Below are 21,000 nucleotides of genomic sequence, written 5' to 3'. Positions count from 1 at the left end.
TTTTCTCTGGAGTGCGATGAAAGCACTGTTGTGTTTCACCTTCATCTCAAACTGGGTATTTTTGAGGTATGAATTTACAGGAAATGGTCAAGTAAGAAACAAAATCACGTGGGAAAACCCCGCCCGCGCGCGCAACTCCTCCCTGCAGATAAAAACAAGAGGAGAGCGTGGAACTGAAGAAGAAGAACTGCAGAAGCTGCGGATACGTAGTGTGACTGTCTGATCAACAAGCTGCTGAGATCGAGCTTCAAGATGCATCTGTTGATAATGACGGTGGTGATTATGATAATGGTGAGCAGCTGATTTATTTATGATGTTTTTACTGGTGTACAAAGAGTTGTTACTGACCTGACTGATCACATTGTAACAGCAGCTGTTATGGTGTTGTTATTATGTAGATGTTGTTGTACAGTGTCATTGATTCTTTTAGGTTATTGCTATGTCGTTGTCTTCGTGTAGTTTGTATAAGACACATTATTTGCTCGGTCATGGTTGGAAACACGTCTGTTCGATCTATTTCACACTTTCAGTTTCGTTCTCGTTGTGTGTGTGTGTGTGTGTGTGTTAGGTTTGGAATTGTGTCTTTGTCTCCTCATTGATAACAAATACTGCACATTAATTCCATTTTAGAATGAAAGACGTATTTGTACAGATATAGATAATGGATTAGACCCCCCATGGTTCTCAAACTGTGGTGCGTGTACCATCAGTGGTACGCGAGTGTCCTCTGGTGGTACCTGGAGGAAAATCAGAAATACTATTCTACATATACCAGGGTATGTGATCGGAGTGGAGCTGAGGAAAGTGAGCATTGAACTTTAGATCAGTTAAAAGTCTTAAAAAATCCTGAAAACATGCAATAATCTCCAACATCTAGCAAGGAAATTTCTAAATTCTCAATATTTAACAGAGGAGTCTGGCGTATTTAGCGACATCATTGAGCCAAATCTTTGACACGCTTTAACAGACCTGAACAGATGAGAAATGTAGAGAGAACTGTGTTCAGTCTTTACTCCATTATTCTTTTCTCCATTTTTGGATTGAATAAGTTCACAGCCACTATATTCAAACATAATGAGAACTGTTAAGAGGAGAAACTCTCATTTGCTTGACATGCACTTTAACCTTTTCAGCTGGGATCCTTAGCACACACACATACTCCCTATGTGACTTACTTCTTGTGCAATATTATCATTCTCATGCAATATCATTTGACTACACCAATCATGTAATAACAAAATTTAATTTTTTCTGATGCTATACAGTTTGCACTGCGCTGTGTTCCTATGCTGCTATGTAAATACTTTTAGTTATATTTTTATGACCTATTTTATTTCTATTTTTTTTTTATTTTTATTGTACTCTTTTCTCCATCTATATTGCACTTTCTGGAGCCACTAAAACAGAATGTTGTTCTGTTGTGCGCTGTTTAGTGAACAATACCAAATGACATCAAGATCAATCTAAGTCTAAGAAGGAATAATGAAGACAGCTGCACCTGCTGTCACTGAGTTTCAGAGTGAAGATCTGTTATGTTTGGTACTTTCCGCCACACCCCTCATTGTCAGGACTGAGGAAGTAAACTGTCGCAAAGAAACCCCCACCACTATACAGAAGACGTGAGACCAAAATACTTTGTAGTTACCAGAAGTTTCATGTTTCTTGTTTTGCAGGGGAAGACCGCTGCTCAGTCCCATTGTGACCCAATAACTCAGTATGAGAAAGCTGGCCAATGCTGCCGAATGTGTAGTCCAGGTATGCAAAATGATTCCCATTATAATGAAAATGTGTTTGAATTAACTCTGATGTATTGTCATCCCTTGATTGCTGGATTGTACTCACTTTTGAACACTTGTATGTTGAGAGGCTGGGTCTCATTCACGGTCAGACCCAGGCTCAGTTCTGTGGGAGCAGGGGCATTAAGAGATGCTGATGTGTCACTAATTGCCAGTAAGAGTTGGAAACAATGACTTTATTTAGACCTGGTATTAACATTTGTCCAGGTCAGTATGCGTAACTGTGTTTTGTAGTTTATATTTGATAAACACAGTGGGAGATTATCCAGGTCAGACATGTTGACAACAGCAAGAGAAAGTCTTGGACATCCAGGTGAGTGGTAGCTGGGTGACACCTGTAGGAGGCCGCTGTGTTCCCAGTCCCACATGGGCTCACATTGACATTATCTACATCCAATCAGGGAGCTAAAAGAAGATGTTCTGGGGTGACATTAGTGGATATTTACATTCTTACAGCCCTTCTAGAGAATTTCACTCTATGTCTGGAAGCAGGGTATGAGTGTTCTTTAGGACTGTGAGCTATAACATGCACCGTTGTATCCAAATAACTGTCAAATCTGGATTATATGGACTTAGATGGATGATGACATTTCTCAAATAGCATCTCCACTTGTACCAAAATCACACTTCCTTTTGCTTTCAGTTTGCTTTCCATCCTGTTGCTCACAGCACATCAGAGGACATTTATTTAAAGAGTTGCAAGTGTTTTCTCTTTTACTAACAAATGACAAGGTGCAGCTATAGCCAGAAGTAGAGCCAGAACAATTAGAAGATCCATTGACTTTTTTTTCCTCATCTAAGTTCAATTGTTTCACTTGATTTCCAAACAAATTTTGAGGAAATAAAATCAGACATTCTCTGAACACAGCTTCTTAAAAGACATCATTTGCTCCGTCTCACTCTTTGGTGTCAAATCGACGATTTGATGGCCACTGCTTTTTTGTCTTCTGACAAATCACTTCATCAAAACAATGTAGATTATGGAATAATGTAATACCAACCATTAACCAGGAGAAACAGACAATACAACAAGAAAATCAGGACGTTTGAAACAATCTGGCTCTTTATAGATGATGTTACGAGATGCTTTTAATAAAGCCGGACAACACGTCTTCACTCCCTCCTATAGTATAGGAATGAAACCAAGTTTACCAGGTGCTGTCATCTTGTGCTTGTGAGGTCATTTAGACTCTGCATCGTAATGATTATTTGGAGTGGTGATGGGATCACGTAGATATTCCTGCTCGAACAAACTGCAAATACATCCCAGCTGTCAATCATAACATCCAAAATGCCTGGACTCATGAACACAAAAACCTTTTAGCAAAGAAATGTAGGTTCGTCGTTGTCTCATTTACTAATATGACAGGCGGAGACCTGTACAGTAAAGGTCATCATCATGTCTGTGTTTTACAAACAATATACGGAGCCTTTTTAACTGCACAGAAAAGGCGTAATAGATTAACTGCACTATATGTTATAGGCCTGCAACTATTATACTATTATTATTTTCTTAATCGATTCATCTGTCCATTATTGTCTCATCAGTGTTTCTCAAACCTGGAAAAAGATGATATTCTCAAATTTCTTGTCTTGTTGTCTTGTCCAAAAACCAAAACATATTCAGTTTTAATGAATTTGTTGTTATGTGGAGCAAAGAAACCAGAAAATATTCACATTTAAGAAGCTGAAAAATCAGAAAACTTGCTTTTAATTCATAAAACACTCAGACCAATTCATTGATTTTTTTAAATAGTTGATGATTAATTTAGTAATTGATTAATAATCGAGTAATTGTTTCAGCCCGAATACATTGTGTATTAATATCAAGCATCACTGTGTATTTCAGGCACTAGCATGTCCATGCAGAGCACTTGTTTGGAGCCTCAGTGCATAGAATGCGGGGAGAAAGAATATCAGGATAAATACAACTCTGAACGCCAGTGTCACCGTCAGCCGTACTGTGACCCCAGTAAGTCACATAAATCACACAGAATCATTTTTTTCCACTTTGAGTCATGAATTTAAATCTTTTGTTAGTGTTGCAACTGGTTTCAAACTTTTTTTTTTTTTAGATAAAAACTTCCAGTCCTCTACTCAAGAGAGTAAGAAGAAACGAACCACCTGCCTGTGTGAGCTGGGGTTCCACTGCTCCAGTGAAGCTTGTTTAACCTGTGTGCCACACACAGCCTGCACACCAGGACAACAGGCTCAGTCCACGGGTACGACACACGTCTGTTCAGCGCCATGAAAACGCGTCTTGTGTTTTGTTGCCACATTATTATTTTTTTCATTATCATGGTTGAATTTCAGGCAACCAGACCCATGACACAGTGTGTCAGAAATGCCCGGAAGGCTCATTTTCTACTAGCAACTCATGGAACAGTGTCTGTACCAAATGGACAGAGTAAGTAATATAAACTACAACATTCAGAAAAAAAACATATATAGAAAATCTATTATTTTGGACTTGGTTAACAAGTCTTATTTATTTACCGTAAATTTCGGCCTATTCAGCGCACCTGACTATTGAGCGTCTAGTCTGGTATCATGATATCAAAATTAAGACAATGATCAGGATATTTCAAATAACTTAAAAGTGCTTGTTTTGATATGGAATGAAGTATACTTCACTATAAAGAGATATTTATGATGCAAAAAATCAAAAATTCATCAAAAATTAACTAAATACATTAAATGGACAACTGTAACTAGAACACCAAAGAAGCTTTTATTTAATGTAGAACGTGATACATTCAGTACGGCGATAATTACAATCGAATGTCTTATTATGACTATAATAACTAGAAAATTCCACGGCGAAATTTCGAGCATGCCTGCTTATTGCTGCTGATTTTGGGTGGATTGAACCTTTAAAACATGAAGCTTTTACACTTGGGGTATCCAAACAAGGGCCAGAATTGATTATGTGAAGATGTTCAGGGGCCAATGGTCTCTTCACACCTTTTTTTAACAGTAACTTTTACATACAAATACACTGTTTATTTAAAATTAGTCATCTAACCATGACATTTTTGTCAAATTTTGGAAGACATACTAAACTATGACATTTGTGTCAAATTTTGGTGACATACTAAACTGTGACATTTTTGTCAAATTTTGAACACTTTACTAAACTATGACATTTGTGTCTCACTTTGGACGACAAACTATACTAAGACTTTTTTGGGTGATTTTGGACAACATACTATACTATGACCTTTTTGAGTGATTTTGGATGATAAACTATACTATGACTTCTTTGAGTGATTTTGGACGACATACTCAAAAAAGTCATAGTATAGTATGACGTCCAAAATCCGTCAAAAAAGTCATAGTATAGTATGAGGTGCAAAATCGGTCAAAAAAGTCATAGAATAGTATGACGTTCAAAATCGGTCAAAAAAGTCATAGTATAGTATGTCGTCCAAAATCGGCCAAAAAAGTCATAGTATAGTATGACGTTCAAAATCGGTCAAAAAAGTCATAGTATAGCATGTCGTCCAAAATCGGCCAAAAAAGTCATAGTGTAGTATGATGTCCAAAATGTGACAAAAAAGTCATAGTATAGTATGAGGTGCAAAATCGGTCAAAAAAGTCATAGTATAGTATGAGGTGCAAATTCGGTCAAAAAAGTCATAGTATAGTATGACGTTCAAAATCGGTCAAAAAAGTCATAGTATAGTATGTCGTCCAAAATCAAAAAAAAAGTCATAGTATAGTATGACGTTCAAAATCAAAAAAAAAGTCATAGTATAGTATGTCGTCCAAAATCTGCCAAAAAAGTCATAGTATAGTATGACGTTCAAAATCGGTCAAAAAAGTCATAGTATAGTATGAGGTGCAAAATCGGTCAAAAAAGTCATAGTATAGTATGTCGTCCAAAATCGGCCAAAAAAGTCATAGTATAGTATGTCATCCAAAATGTGACAAAAAAGTCATAGTATAGTCAGTCAGTCAGTCATCATCTATGTCGTCCAAAATCAGTCAAAAAAGTCATAGTATAGTATGTCGTCCAAAATCAATCAAAAATGTCATAGTATAGTATGTCGTCCAAAATAAGTCAAAAAAGTCATTGTATAGTATGTCGTCCAAAATCAATCAAAAATGTCATAGTATAGTATGTCGTCCAAAATCTGTCAAAAAAGTCATAGTATAGTATGTCGTCCAAAATCTGTCAAAAAAGTCATAGTATAGTATGTCGTCCAAAATCAAAAAAAAAGTCATAGTATAGTGTGACGTTCAAAATCGGTCAAAAAAGTCATAGTATAGTATGTCGTCCAAAATCAAAAAAAAGGTCATAGTATAGTGTGACGTTCAAAATTGGTCAAAAAAGTCATAGTATAGTATGTCGTCCAAAATCGGCCAAAAAAGTCATAGTATAGTATGACGTTCAAAATCGGTCAAAAAAGTCATAGTATAGTATGAGGTGCAAAATCGGTCAAAAAAGTCATAGTATAGTATGTCGTCCAAAATCGGCCAAAAAAGTCATAGTATAGTATGTCATCCAAAATGTGACAAAAAAGTCATAGTATAGTATGTCGTCCAAAATCAGTCAAAAAAGTCATAGTATAGTATGTCGTCCAAACTCAGTCAAAAAAGTCATAGTATAGTATGTCGTCCAAAATCTGTGAAAAAAGTCATAGTATAGTATGTCGTCCAAAATCAGTTAAAAATGTCATAGTATAGTATGACGTTCAAAATCGGTCAAAAAAGTCATAGTATAGTATGAGGTGCAAAATCGGTCCAAAAAGTCATAGTATAGTATGTCGTCCAAAATCGGCCAAAAAAGTCATAGTATAGTATGTCATCCAAAATGTGACAAAAAAGTAATAGTATAGTATGTCGTCCAAAATCAGTCAAAAAAGTCATAGTATAGTATGTCGTCCAAAATCAATCAAAAATGTCATAGTATAGTATGTCGTCCAAAATAAGTCAAAAAAGTCATTGTATAGTATGTCGTCCAAAATCAATCAAAAATGTCATAGTATATAGTATGTCGTCCAAAATCTGTCAAATAAGTTATAGTACAGTATGTCGTGCAAAATCTGTCAAAAAAGTCATAGTATAGTATGTCGTCCAAAATCAGTTAAAAATGTCATAGTATAGTATGTCGTCCAAAATCGGCCAAAAAAGTCATAGTATAGTATGACGTTCAAAATCGGTCAAAAAAGTCATAGTATAGTATGCCGTCCAAAATCTGCCAAAAACGTCATAGGATAGTATGAGGTGCAAAATCGGTCAAAAAAGTCATAGTATAGTATGTCGTCCAAAATTGGCCAAAAAAGTCATAGTATAGTATGAGGTGCAAAATCGGTCAAAAAAGTCATAGTATAGTATGTCGTCCAAAATTGGCCAAAAAAGTCATAGTATAGTATGTCGTCCAAAATCGGCCAAAAAAGTCATAGTATAGTATGTCGTCCAAAATCGGCCAAAAAAGTCATAGTATAGTATGTCATCCAAAATGTGACGAAAAAGTCATAGTATAGTATGTCGTCCAAAATCAGTCAAAAAAGTCATAGTATAGTATGTCGTCCAAAATCAATCAAAAATGTCATAGTATAGTATGTCGTCCAAAATAAGTCAAAAAAGTCATAGTATAGTATGAGGTGCAAAATCGGTCAAAAAAAGTCATAGTATAGTATGTCGTCCGAAAAATATCCAGAAAACCACATGTTTCAACCGGGGATTGAACTTTAAACCTCTTGATTAGAAGGCAGGAGTGCTAACCACTACACTAACCACATAGATCCATTCCATCAGATGTCCTCCTAAATGACACCAAAACGTCATAGTATAGTATGTCATCCGAAATTGGTCAAAAAAGTCATAGTATAGTATGACGTTCAAAATTGGCCAAAAAAGTCATAGTATAGTATGTCGTCCAAAATCACGCAAAAACGTCATAGTATAGTATGTCGTCCAAAATCGGCCAAAAAAGTCATAGTATAGTATGTCGTCCAAAATCTGCCAAAAAAGTCATAGTATAGTATGTCGTCCAAAATCAAACAAAAAAGTCATAGTATAGTATGACGTTCAAAATCGGTCAAAAAAGTCATAGTATAGTATGTCGTCCAAAATCGGCCAAAAAAGTCATAGTATAGTATGTCGTCCAAAATCAAACAAAAAAGTCATAGTATAGTATGACGTTCAAAATCGGTCAAAAAAGTCATAGTATAGTATGAGGTGCAAAATCAGTCAAAAAAAGTCATAGTGTAGTATGTCGTCCGAGAAATATCTAGAAAACCACATGTTTCAACCGGGGATTGAACTTTAAACCTCTTGATTAGAAGGCAGGAGTGCTAACCACTACACTAACCACATAGATCCATTCCATCAGATGTCCTCCTAAATGACACCAAAACGTCATAGTATAGTATGTCATCCGAAATTGGTCAAAAAAGTCATAGTATAGTATGACGTTCAAAATTGGCCAAAAAAGTCATAGTATAGTATGTCGTCCAAAATCATGCAAAAACGTCATAGTATAGTATGTCGTCCAAAATCACGCAAAAACGTCATAGTATAGTATGTCGTCCAAAATCTGCCAAAAAAGTCATAGTATAGTATGTCGTCCAAAATCACGCAAAAACGTCATAGTATAGTATGTCGTCCAAAATCTGCCAAAAAAGTCATAGTATAGTATGACGTTCAAAATCGGTCAAAAAAGTCATAGTATAGTATGTCGTCCAAAATCGGCCAAAAAAGTCATAGTATAGTATGACATTCAAAATCGGTCAAAAAAGTCATAGTATAGTATGTCATCCAAAATCTGCCAAAAAAGTCATAGTATAGTATGACGTTCAAAATCGGCCAAAAAAGTCATAGTATAGTATGACGTTCAAAATCGGTCAAAAAAGTCATAGTATAGTATGTCCTCCAAAATCGGCCAAAAAAGTCATAGTATAGTATGACGTTCAAAATCGGTCTAAAAAGTCATAGTATAGTATGTCGTCCAAAATTGGTCAAAAAAGCCATAGTATAGTATCACGTTCAAAATTGGTCAAAAAAGTCATAGTATAGTATGACGTTCAAAATCGGTCAAAAAAGTCATAGTATAGTATGTCGTCCAAAATTGGCCAAAAAAGTCATAGTATAGTATGTCGTCCAAAATCATGCAAAAACGTCATAGTATAGTATGTCGTCCAAAATCGGCCAAAAAAGTCATAGTATAGTATGTCGTCCAAAATCAGTCAAAAATGTCATAGTATAGTATGTCCTCCAAAATCGGCCAAAAAAGTCATAGTATAGTATGACGTTCAAAATCGGTCAAAAAAGTCATAGTATAGTATGACGTTCAAAATCGGTCAAAAAAGTCATAGTATAGTATGTCGTCCAAAATCTGCCAAAAAAGTCATAGTATAGTATGACGTTCAAAATCGGTCAAAAAAGTCATAGTATAGTATGAGGTGCAAAATTGGTCAAAAAAGTCATAGTAAAGTATGAGGTACAAAATCGGTCAAAAAAGTCATAGTATAGTATGTCGTCCAAAATTGACCAAAAAAGTCATAGTATAGTATGACGTTCAAAATCGGTCAAAAAAGTCATAGTATAGTATGAGGTGCAAAATCGGTCAAAAAAGTCATAGTATAGTATGACGTCCAAAATAGGTCAAAAAAGTCATAGTATAGTATGACGTCCAAAATCGGTCAAAAAAGTCATAGTATAGTATGACGTCCAAAATCGGTCAAAAAAAGTCATAATATAGTATGTCGTCCGAAAGTTATCCAGAAAACCACATGTTTCAACCGAGGATTGAACTTTAAACCTCTTGATTAGAAGGCAGGAGTGCTAACCACTACACTAACCACATAGATCCATTTCATCAGATGTCCTCCTAAATGACACCAAAACGTCATAGTATAGTATGTCATCCGAAATTGGTCAAAAAAGTCATCGTATAGTATGACGTTCAAAATCAGTCATAAAAGTCATAGTATAGTATGTCGTCCAAAATCACGCAAAAACGTCATAGTATAGAATGACGTTCAAAATCGGTCAAAAAAGTCATAGTATAGTATGTCGTCCCAAATCAGTCAAAAAAGTCATAGTATAGTATGTCGTCCAAAATCGGCCAAAAAGTCATAGTATAGTATGACGTTCAAAATAGGTCAGAAAAGTCATAGTATAGTATGTCGTCCAAAATCGGCCAAAAAAGTCATAGTATAGTATGACGTTCAAAATCGGTCAAAAAAGTCATAGTATAGTATGTCGTCCAAAATCAAACAAAAAAGTCATAGTATAGTATGACGTTCAAAACCGGTCAAAAAAGTCATAGTATAGTATGTCGTCCAAAATAGGCCAAAAAAGTCATAGTATAGTATGACGTTCAAAATCGGTCAAAAAAGTCATAGTATAGTATGACGTTCAAAATCGGCCAAAAAAGTCATAGTATAGTATGACGTTCAAAATCGGCCAAAAAAGTCATAGTATAGTATGACGTTCAAAATCGGTCAAAAAAGTCATAGTATAGTATGTCGTCCAAAATCAAACAAAAAAGTCATAGTATAGTATGTCGTCCAAAATCGGCCAAAAAAGTCATAGTATAGTAGTATGTCGTCCAAAATCACGCAAAAACGTCATAATATAGTATGTCGTCCAAAATCTGCCAAAAAAGTCATAGTATAGTATGACGTTCAAAATCAGTTTAAAAAGTCATAGTATAGTATGTCGTCCAAAATCTGCCAAAGAAGTCATAGTATAGTATGTCGTCCAAAATCTGTCAAAAAAGTCATAGTATAGTATGACGTTCAAAATTGCCCAAAAAAGTCATAGTATAGTATGTCGTCCAAAACCGGCCAAAAAAGTCATAGTATAGTATGACGTTCAAAATCCGTCAAAAAAGTCATAGTATAGTATGTCGTCCAAAATCTGCCAAAAAAGTCATAGTATAGTATGACGTTCAAAATTGGCCAAAAAAGTCAAAGTATAGTATGTCATCCAAAATCTGCCAAAAAAGTCATAGTATAGTATGAGGTGCAAAATCGGTCAAAAAAGTCATAGTATAGTATGAGGTGCAAAATCGGTCAAAAAAGTCATAGTATATAGTATGTCAACCAAAATTGGCCAAAAAAGTCATAGTATAGTATGTCGTCCAAAATCAGTCAAAAATGTCATAGTATAGTATGTCGTCCAAAATTGGCCAAAAAAGTCATAGTATAGTATGACGTTCAAAATCGGTCAAAAAAGTCATAGTATAGTATGACGTTCAAAATCGGTCAAAAAAGTCATAGTATAGTATGAGGTGCAAAATCGGTCAAAAAAGTCATAGTATAGTATGTCGTCCAAAATTGGCCAAAAAAGTCATAGTATAGTATGATGTTCAAAATCGGTCAAAAAAGTCATAGTATAGTACAAGGTGCAAAATCGGTCAAAAAAGTCATAGTATAGTATGACGTCCAAAATCGGTCAAAAAAGTCATAGTATAGTATGAGGTGCAAAATCGGTCAAAAAAAGTCATAGTATAGTATGTCGTCCGAAAGTTATCCAGAAAACCACATGTTTCAACCGAGAATTGAACTTTAAACCTCTTGATTAGAAGGCAGGAGTGCTAACCACTACACTAACCACATAGATCCATTTCATCAGATGTCCTCCTAAATGACACCAAAACGTCATAGTATAGTATGTCATCCGAAATTGGTCAAAAAAGTCATCGTATAGTATGACGTTCAAAATCGGTCATAAAAGTCATAGTATAGTATGTCGTCCAAAATCACGCAAAAACGTCATAGTATAGAATGACGTTCAAAATCCGTCAAAAAAGTCATAGTATAGTATGTCGTCCAAAATCGGCCAAAAAAGTCATAGTATAGTATGACGTTCAAAATCGGTCAAAAAAGTCATATTATAGTATGTCGTCCAAAATCAAACAAAAAAGTCATAGTATAGTATGACGTTCAAAATCGGTCAAAAAAGTCATAGTATAGTATGTCGTCCAAAATCGGCCAAAAAAGTCATAGTATATTATGACGCTCAAAATCGGTCAAAAAAGTCATAGTATAGTATGTCATCCAAAATCTGCCAAAAAAGTCATAGTATAGTATGACGTTCAAAATCGGCCAAAAAAGTCATAGTATAGTATGACGTTCAAAATCGGTCAAAAAAGTCATAGTATAGTATGTCGTCCAAAATCAAACAAAAAAGTCATAGTATATAGTAGACGTTCAAAATCGGTCAAAAAAGTCATAGTATAGTATGTCGTCCAAAATCGGCCAAAAAAGTCATAGTATAGTTTGACGTTCAAAATCGGTCAAAAAAGTCATAGTATAGTATGAGGTTCAAAATCGGTCAAAAAAGTCATAGTATAGTATGAGGTGCAAAATCGGTCAAAAAAGTCATAGTATAGTATGTCGTCCAAAATTGACCAAAAAAGTCATAGTATAGTATGACGTTCAAAATCGGTCAAAAAAGTCATAGTATAGTATGAGGTGCAAAATCGGTCAAAAAAGTCATAGTATAGTATGACGTCCAAAATAGGTCAAAAAAGTCATAGTATAGTATGACGTCCAAAATCGGTCAAAAAAGTCATAGTATAGTATGACGTCCAAAATCGGTCAAAAAAAGTCATAATATAGTATGTCGTCTGAAAGTTATCCAGAAAACCACATGTTTCAACCGAGGATTGAACTTTAAACCTCTTGATTAGAAGGCAGGAGTGCTAACCACTACACTAACCACATAGATCCATTTCATCAGATGTCCTCCTAAATGACACCAAAACGTCATAGTATAGTATGTCATCCGAAATTGGTCAAAAAAGTCATCGTATAGTATGACGTTCAAAATCAGTCATAAAAGTCATAGTATAGTATGTCGTCCAAAATCACGCAAAAACGTCATAGTATAGAATGACGTTCAAAATCGGTCAAAAAAGTCATAGTATAGTATGTCGTCCCAAATCAGTCAAAAAAGTCATAGTATAGTATGTCGTCCAAAATCGGCCAAAAAGTCATAGTATAGTATGACGTTCAAAATAGGTCAGAAAAGTCATAGTATAGTATGTGGTCCAAAATCGGCCAAAAAAGTCATAGTATAGTATGACGTTCAAAATCGGTCAAAAAAGTCATAGTATAGTATGTCGTCCAAAATCAAACAAAAAAGTCATAGTATAGTATGACGTTCAAAACCGGTCAAAAAAGTCATAGTATAGTATGTCGTCCAAAATAGGCCAAAAAAGTCATAGTATAGTATGACGTTCAAAATCGGTCAAAAAAGTCATAGTATAGTATGACGTTCAAAATCGGCCAAAAAAGTCATAGTATAGTATGACGTTCAAAATCGGCCAAAAAAGTCATAGTATAGTATGACGTTCAAAATCGGTCAAAAAAGTCATAGTATAGTATGTCGTCCAAAATCAAACAAAAAAGTCATAGTATAGTATGTCGTCCAAAATCGGCCAAAAAAGTCATAGTATAGTAGTATGTCGTCCAAAATCACGCAAAAACGTCATAATATAGTATGTCGTCCAAAATCTGCCAAAAAAGTCATAGTATAGTATGACGTTCAAAATCAGTTTAAAAAGTCATAGTATAGTATGTCGTCCAAAATCTGCCAAAGAAGTCATAGTATAGTATGTCGTCCAAAATCTGTCAAAAAAGTCATAGTATAGTATGACGTTCAAAATTGCCCAAAAAAGTCATAGTATAGTATGTCGTCCAAAACCGGCCAAAAAAGTCATAGTATAGTATGACGTTCAAAATCCGTCAAAAAAGTCATAGTATAGTATGTCGTCCAAAATCTGCCAAAAAAGTCATAGTATAGTATGACGTTCAAAATCTGCCAAAAAAGTCATAGTATAGTATGAGGTGCAAAATCGGTCAAAAAAGTCATAGTATAGTATGAGGTGCAAAATCGGTCAAAAAAGTCATAGTATATAGTATGTCAACCAAAATTGGCCAAAAAAGTCATAGTATAGTATGTCGTCCAAAATCAGTCAAAAATGTCATAGTATAGTATGTCGTCCAAAATTGGCCAAAAAAGTCATAGTATAGTATGACGTTCAAAATCGGTCAAAAAAGTCATAGTATAGTATGACGTTCAAAATCGGTCAAAAAAGTCATAGTATAGTATGAGGTGCAAAATCGGTCAAAAAAGTCATAGTATAGTATGTCGTCCAAAATTGGCCAAAAAAGTCATAGTATAGTATGATGTTCAAAATCGGTCAAAAAAGTCATAGTATAGTACAAGGTGCAAAATCGGTCAAAAAAGTCATAGTATAGTATGACGTCCAAAATCGGTCAAAAAAGTCATAGTATAGTATGAGGTGCAAAATCGGTCAAAAAAAGTCATAGTATAGTATGTCGTCCGAAAGTTATCCAGAAAACCACATGTTTCAACCGAGAATTGAACTTTAAACCTCTTGATTAGAAGGCAGGAGTGCTAACCACTACACTAACCACATAGATCCATTTCATCAGATGTCCTCCTAAATGACACCAAAACGTCATAGTATAGTATGTCATCCGAAATTGGTCAAAAAAGTCATCGTATAGTATGACGTTCAAAATCGGTCATAAAAGTCATAGTATAGTATGTCGTCCAAAATCACGCAAAAACGTCATAGTATAGAATGACGTTCAAAATCCGTCAAAAAAGTCATAGTATAGTATGTCGTCCAAAATCGGCCAAAAAAGTCATAGTATAGTATGACGTTCAAAATCGGTCAAAAAAGTCATATTATAGTATGTCGTCCAAAATCAAACAAAAAAGTCATAGTATAGTATGACGTTCAAAATCGGTCAAAAAAGTCATAGTATAGTATGTCGTCCAAAATCGGCCAAAAAAGTCATAGTATATTATGACGCTCAAAATCGGTCAAAAAAGTCATAGTATAGTATGTCATCCAAAATCTGCCAAAAAAGTCATAGTATAGTATGACGTTCAAAATCGGCCAAAAAAGTCATAGTATAGTATGACGTTCAAAATCGGTCAAAAAAGTCATAGTATAGTATGTCGTCCAAAATCAAACAAAAAAGTCATAGTATATAGTAGACGTTCAAAATCGGTCAAAAAAGTCATAGTATAGTATGTCGTCCAAAATCGGCCAAAAAAGTCATAGTATAGTTTGACGTTCAAAATCGGTCAAAAAAGTCATAGTATAGTATGAGGTGCAAAATCGGTCAAAAAAGTCATAGTATAGTATGAGGTGCAAAATCGGTCAAAAAAGTCATAGTATAGTATGTCGTCCAAAATTGGCCAAAAAAGTCATAGTATAGTATGACGTTCAAAATCGGTCAAAAAAGTCATAGTATAGTACAAGGTGCAAAATCGGTCAAAAAAGTCATAGTATAGTATGAGGTGCAAAATCGGTCAAAAAAGTCATAGTATAGTATGTCGTCCAAAATTGGCCAAAAAAGTCATAGTATAGTATGACGTTCAAAATCGGTCAAAAAAGTCATAGTATAGTACAAGGTGCAAAATCGGTCAATAAAGTCATAGTATAGTATGACGTCCAAAATCGGTCAAAAAAGTCATAGTATAGTATGAGGTGCAAAATCGGTCAAAAAAAGTCATAGTATAGTATGTCGTCCGAAAGTTATCCAGAAAACCACATGTTTCAACCGAGGATTGAACTTTAAACCTCTTGATTAGAAGGCAGGAGTGCTAACCACTACACTAACCACATAGATCCATTTCATCAGATGTCCTCCTAAATGACACCAAAACGTCATAGTATAGTATGTCATCCGAAATTGGTCAAAAAAGTCATCGTATAGTATGATTTTCAAAATCGGTCATAAAAGTCATAGTATAGTATGTCGTCCAAAATCACGCAAAAACGTCATAGTATAGAATGACGTTCAAAATCGGTCAAAAAAGTCATAGTATAGTATGTCGTCCAAAATCGGCCAAAAAAGTCATAGTATAGTATGACGTTCAAAATCGGTCAAAAAAGTCATAGTATAGTATGTCGTCCAAAATCAAACAAAAAAGTCATAGTATAGTATGACGTTCAAAATCGGTCAAAAAAGTCATAGTATAGTATGTCGTCCAAAATCAAACAAAAAAGTCATAGTATAGTATGACGTTCAAAATCGGTCAAAAAAGTCATAGTATAGTATGTCGTCCAAAATCAGCCAAAAAAGTCATAGTATAGTTTGACGTTCAAAATCGATCAAAAAAGTCATAGTATAGTATGAGGTGCAAAATCGGTCAAAAAAGTCATAGTATAGTATGAGGTGCAAAATCGGTCAAAAAAGTCATAGTATAGTATGTCGTCCAAAATTGGCCAAAAAAGTCAAAGTATAGTATGACGTTCAAAATCGGTCAAAAAAGTCATAGTATACTACAAGGTGCAAAATCGGTCAAAAAAGTCATAGTATGACAGTTATCCAGAAAACGACATGTTTCAACCGAGGATTGAACTTCATACCTCTTGCTTAGAAGGCAGGAGTGCGAACCACTACACTAACCACATAGATCCATTTCATCAGATGTCCTCCTAAATGACACCAAAACGTCATAGTATAGTATGTCATCCGAAATCGGTCAAAAAAGTCATCGTAAAGTATGACGTCCAAAATCAAACAAAAAAGTCATAGTATAGTATGTCGTCCAAAATCACGCAAAAAAGTCATAGTATAGTATGACGTCCGAAATCGGTCAAAAAAGTCATAGTATAGTATGTCGTCCAAAATCGTCCAAAAAGTCATAGTATAGTATGACGTTCAAAATCGGTCAAAAAAGTCATAGTATAGTATGTCGTCCAAAATCAAACAAAAAAGTCATAGTATAGTATGACGTTCAAAATCGGTCAAAAAAGTCATAGTATAGTATGTCGTCCAAAATCAAACAAAAAAGTCATAGTATAGTATGACGTTCAAAATCAGTCAAAAAAGTCATAGTGTAGTATGTCGTCCAAAATCAATCAATAATGTCATACTGTAGTGTGTCGTCCAAAATCACCTAAAAAAGTCATAGTATAGAATGTTGTCCAAAATCACCCAAAAAAGTCATAGTATAGTTTGTTGTCCAAAATCACCCAAAAAAGTCATAGTATAGTATGTCGTCCAAAATCGGTCAAAAAAAGTCATAGTATAGTACGTCTTCCAGAATCGGTCAAAAAAGTCGTAGTATAGTATGTCGTTCAAAATCGGTCAAAAAAGTCGTAGTATAGTATGTTGTCCAAAATTGGTCAAAAAAGTCGTAGTATAGTATGTCATCCAAAATCAGTAAAAAAAAGTCATAGCATACTATACTAAGACATTTTTGTCAAATTTTGGACAACATACTAAACTATGACTTTTTGGTGACTTTTTGGACGACATACTAAACTTTGACATTTTTGCCACATTTTGGACAACATACTAAACTATGACTTTTTGGACGACATACTAAACTATGCCATTTTTGCCACATTTTGGACAACATACTAAACTATGACATTTTCATCACATTTTCTCACAAGCCCCTCCGGCATGTGGCCTGTGAGCCACCTGTTTGTCACCTCTGATTTACAGTATCTTTCTACTTTTTCCCTCCCAAGCTTTCAGAGAGCTAAACATGTACATGAAATATTATTTTCACAGTTTTTACTCCAATTCTGTTAACTGACATTGTATGCCTAAAAAGAACAGGATTGCAAGTCATTGCTAAAGGAAGTATTTCAAGATCTTATGAAGACATTTTTACTTCTTTTAGATAAGTGGATGGATGTACTCAAGAGTGTGACATTCTAGATTTCAGTTTTGCCTTATTTATGTTTAAGAGTATAAGGTTCACACAGGTGCCAACTGTCCTTACTAACATTATTAATATGTGCTCATTTATGTTATATTCTTACTAATTTATGTCTGAGTTGGGTTTTTTTTTTTCTTTCATTCAGAAACCAGGAATTCTTCTTTAACACTTGTGTGTTTCTGTATTGCAGGTGTGAGAGTGGCTACCATATTCAACTAAGTGGAACAGATGTCTCTGACAGTGTCTGTGGTGAGTGTTGTGTTGAACGTTACTGTATATTGTGAATGTTTCTCCCTTGTTGCTGTAAAGCCCTGTGCAGCTGTGTGGTTAGAGGTGGTGACTTTCTCAAAACGAAACTATCACGTCGACAGCTCAGTGCAGATCAAAAAGGTATTTTTGGTCTGTGGTTTTCGAGCGCGGTATTGTTACACCTACACAGAACTTAGATTTACATCTTGAGGATTAAAGAGTGTAGACAGTAAAACATCTTCCTCTTTTCTTTTTCTTTCCACCTTCTTGTGCTTCTTTTCGCTAAAATGCAAATATATAGTCGTTTAACCTATTTCCTGTGTGAAGCAAAACATTATACAAACTAACTGTATATTAGATATGACTGGATATTTGGTTCATTTCTTTTTCTCTCTCTTTTTTTGCAGATAAAACGTCCCGTCTGCATGTGGTTACAATCATATGTGTTTCTGTCATCGTGTGTTTAGTGATAATACTTGGCGTCGCATATTGTTTATGCAGAGGTATGCTGTGCTGAATTTTATTGTATCTTTTAGTGAATTCAAGTTTCATTCTCATCTACTCAGTGTACTCATCCTGTACCTTTACTTTTTGTGCTGTTTACACCAGGAGATGCAAAGTGGAGGAAAAAGGTAAATATATATTTATATAATCCTAGTTGACTCATGCACACATATTATGGTTATATTTTCATAAAAAGCCAATTTACTGACTGGGATTCATGTTGTTTTGCAAACCTTTAGAGGTTATTCAGCATTTTGAGGAAAAAACAACTTTTTACCACTTTAGCTAAACTGAATATGATCATTTTGTGGATGATCAGATTGGCATAATGGCTGGAAGCAGTTGGCCTGTGTGACTGTTTTCACCTATTTCTAATCTAGTGGCCGTTCATATTTGGCATTAAACTTCTTATGTTCTTTAAATATTGAACTATATATGAGGTTCAATGTTGTAATGTAACCAAGTACAAATACTTTGTAATTGAGTATAAAATTCATGTATCAATACTTACTGCAACATTGGATTAAGTGTCTTGCTCAAGGACACATATAGACCAGCAGAGACAGGAATTGAACCCACAACCAGAGCTTTACTCCTCACCTTTTTAATGCTTTTACTTCTAAAACTTAAGTATATCTTATATCAGAAAATTACTTACTTGATACTTAAATGTCATACACTTTAATTGAATTCAACTTCTACCAAAGTCATTTTCTGGTAAGATACTTGTACTTTTACTCAAGTATCCCTTTTAGGTACTTTATACAAGACTAATGACATTAAACTAAGAATAATTTAGAATTTTCATGCACAGATGAAAAACAAAAGCAGGTTTTGTGTGTCAGTTAAATATAAATGTACTTATTTAACCATAACAACCCTCATTTATTCAGTATTTCTTTGCACCTGTAGGCCTGTCCTAACTCATGCAATGGAGACCAACAGGAGCTACAGAGAGACAATCACCTACTGATTTTCACCCCGGTCGATGATTCTGAAAAAGGCCCACTGGATATTGAACATCCATTCTCACACGAGGAGTGTAGCCCGAGGGCACCGGAGGAAAACATCGAAGAGGAGTCAAAGGAGGACACGTTGTCAGGTGTTGTTACCACTGAAAATGGAAATTGTGTGACTCAGGAATCGGGAAAAGAAGAAATCCAGTCCCAAGAAGAGACACTGACACTGACGATACAACCTGAAAGTTGTCTTTAGTTATGAATTTATATAAAAATAAAAAATGATTTACAAGTTCTCCTGACCTAAACCTGTGCATGTTTCCTTTAATGTAATGTTATTTTAAATTGTGCTGTGTGTGCAGTGTTAAAATACGACATATTAAAGTACTCATTTTAAATTTAGTATTACAAACTGTGGGCCGTTTTCAGCATTTGTGTGTGTGTGTGTGTGTTCTCTACACTATATTTGCATGTTCATACATGGTACTAAACTGTTTGTGTTGCACTAATTTAAAATATTGTCCATAGAATTGTATTGCACTCCTGTTGGTCACTATGTAGACTGCAGGAAGTAATAAAGCCAATGCTGCCCAGCTGCAACGTGACTCCTTTAATTGAATCGTTTTATATAAGCTTCATTGGCTGCTGGTTCATTTTAGAATTGATTTTAAGATTTTACTCTTTGCTTTTAACAGAGATTGTAACGATGTGTGCAAATGACAGGGTTCTACACTCATCAGGTCAAAGGTTAATGGCTGTCCTCGGGTCAAGACACAGACTGTGAGGTGACCGATGTTGCTGCTCCTAACCTCTGGAACAGGTTACGCCCTGATTTGTATTCTATCACTGAAAAGGAAACGCAAAACATATTTATTTAGAATGGCTTTTAAAATTCAGTAGCACAGTGACACTTTGCTTCTGTTCTTAATTTTAACTTTACGTGTATTTTTTTTATTCTTTCTTTTTATGTCAAGCACTTTGAGTACATTGCAGATATTGTAAAGTGCTATATCAATAAACATTGATTAATTGACTGATTAATCCCACATTTCTGACGCTGCACCTCTTTATTCTGGAACCTGTGTGTATCTATGTGTACCTGTGCTTCTCTCTTCTTCATTTTTCATAGAAAACCCTCTTGACTGATAGGAGTTGTGCTATTCATCCTCAAGAGGGCGCTGCAGGTTCACTGTAAATTTGGGCTGGACTTGGAACTGTAAAGTTAAGTCCACATCAGAAGGAGACACAGATTTTTCAGCAACATAAATATTTTTTTTTTTTAATCTAGACTTTCTTTCGTAGCCTTTTCCTGTATCTGCTTAAATGGAATCTGTGCATTTCTGTCCAGCTGATTTGTAAGGAAATACAGCTACAAGTTTCAGAGACCTTCTAACTGGAGTTTGAGCTAAGGAATGAAGAGATAAACAGACTTGCAAAGTGCACCGTTTTTTGAGAAAATTCAAATTCAAAGTCTAACATTGACATATTTTATCTAGGAAATGTTCAACTTTGACCTGAAATAAAGCCATTTTTTTCCATAAATTCTGGACTAGATTGCCTGGGTTGTGTTCAGGACATCTATGACTACTAGAATACTGGAAATCAGACATTTTTTGTAGAAAAAAAAAACTACTACTAAAAAATGACTACTATGCATTGTTTTCTTTTTATTTATTTGTTAATGAAATCCAGGAAGACATTGAATTTTAATCTAAGTTAAGTAAAATGTGAATACTAATTGTTACACTGCCGAAGTCTTACACTAATTATTTTTTGGTCTGATTTTAAGTTAGTACTAGTTGTAGGTCAAT

General features: G+C 34.8%; 1 protein-coding gene across 1 annotated transcript; it reads left to right on the top strand.

Moving 5' to 3' along the window:
* Positions 1 to 156: 156 nt before the first annotated feature.
* On the top strand, positions 157 to 20,176 carry cd40 (CD40 molecule, TNF receptor superfamily member 5). The gene is made up of 9 exons (XM_058641921.1): positions 157 to 291; positions 1,674 to 1,755; positions 3,646 to 3,768; positions 3,872 to 4,018; positions 4,110 to 4,203; positions 17,668 to 17,726; positions 18,134 to 18,229; positions 18,336 to 18,358; positions 19,143 to 20,176. The coding sequence occupies exons 1-9, from the start codon at positions 253 to 255 to the stop codon at positions 19,443 to 19,445; spliced, it is 966 nt and encodes a 321-aa protein (XP_058497904.1). The 5' UTR covers positions 157 to 252; the 3' UTR covers positions 19,446 to 20,176.
* The last annotated feature ends 824 nt before the right edge of the window (positions 20,177 to 21,000 follow it).

The sequence above is a fragment of the Solea solea genome, chromosome 11, assembly GCF_958295425.1.
Source record: "Solea solea chromosome 11, fSolSol10.1, whole genome shotgun sequence".
Taxonomy (NCBI): domain Eukaryota; kingdom Metazoa; phylum Chordata; class Actinopteri; order Pleuronectiformes; family Soleidae; genus Solea; species Solea solea.
The sequence above is the reverse complement of the archived record's forward strand: the minus strand, read 5'-3'. Positions and strand labels throughout refer to the sequence as shown.

What these genes read in the sequence shown, in the direction of transcription:
- cd40 (XM_058641921.1), top strand. Translation starts at nt 253, where the DNA reads ATGCATCTGTTGATAATGACGGTGGTGATTATGATAATG. An exon ending in TCAGCCGTACTGTGACCCCA is followed by an intron (nt 3,769 to 3,871) that starts GTAAGTCACATA and finishes TTTTTTTTTTAG; the next exon opens with ATAAAAACTTCCAGTCCTCT. An exon ending in ACAACAGGCTCAGTCCACGG is followed by an intron (nt 4,019 to 4,109) that starts GTACGACACACG and finishes GTTGAATTTCAG; the next exon opens with GCAACCAGACCCATGACACA.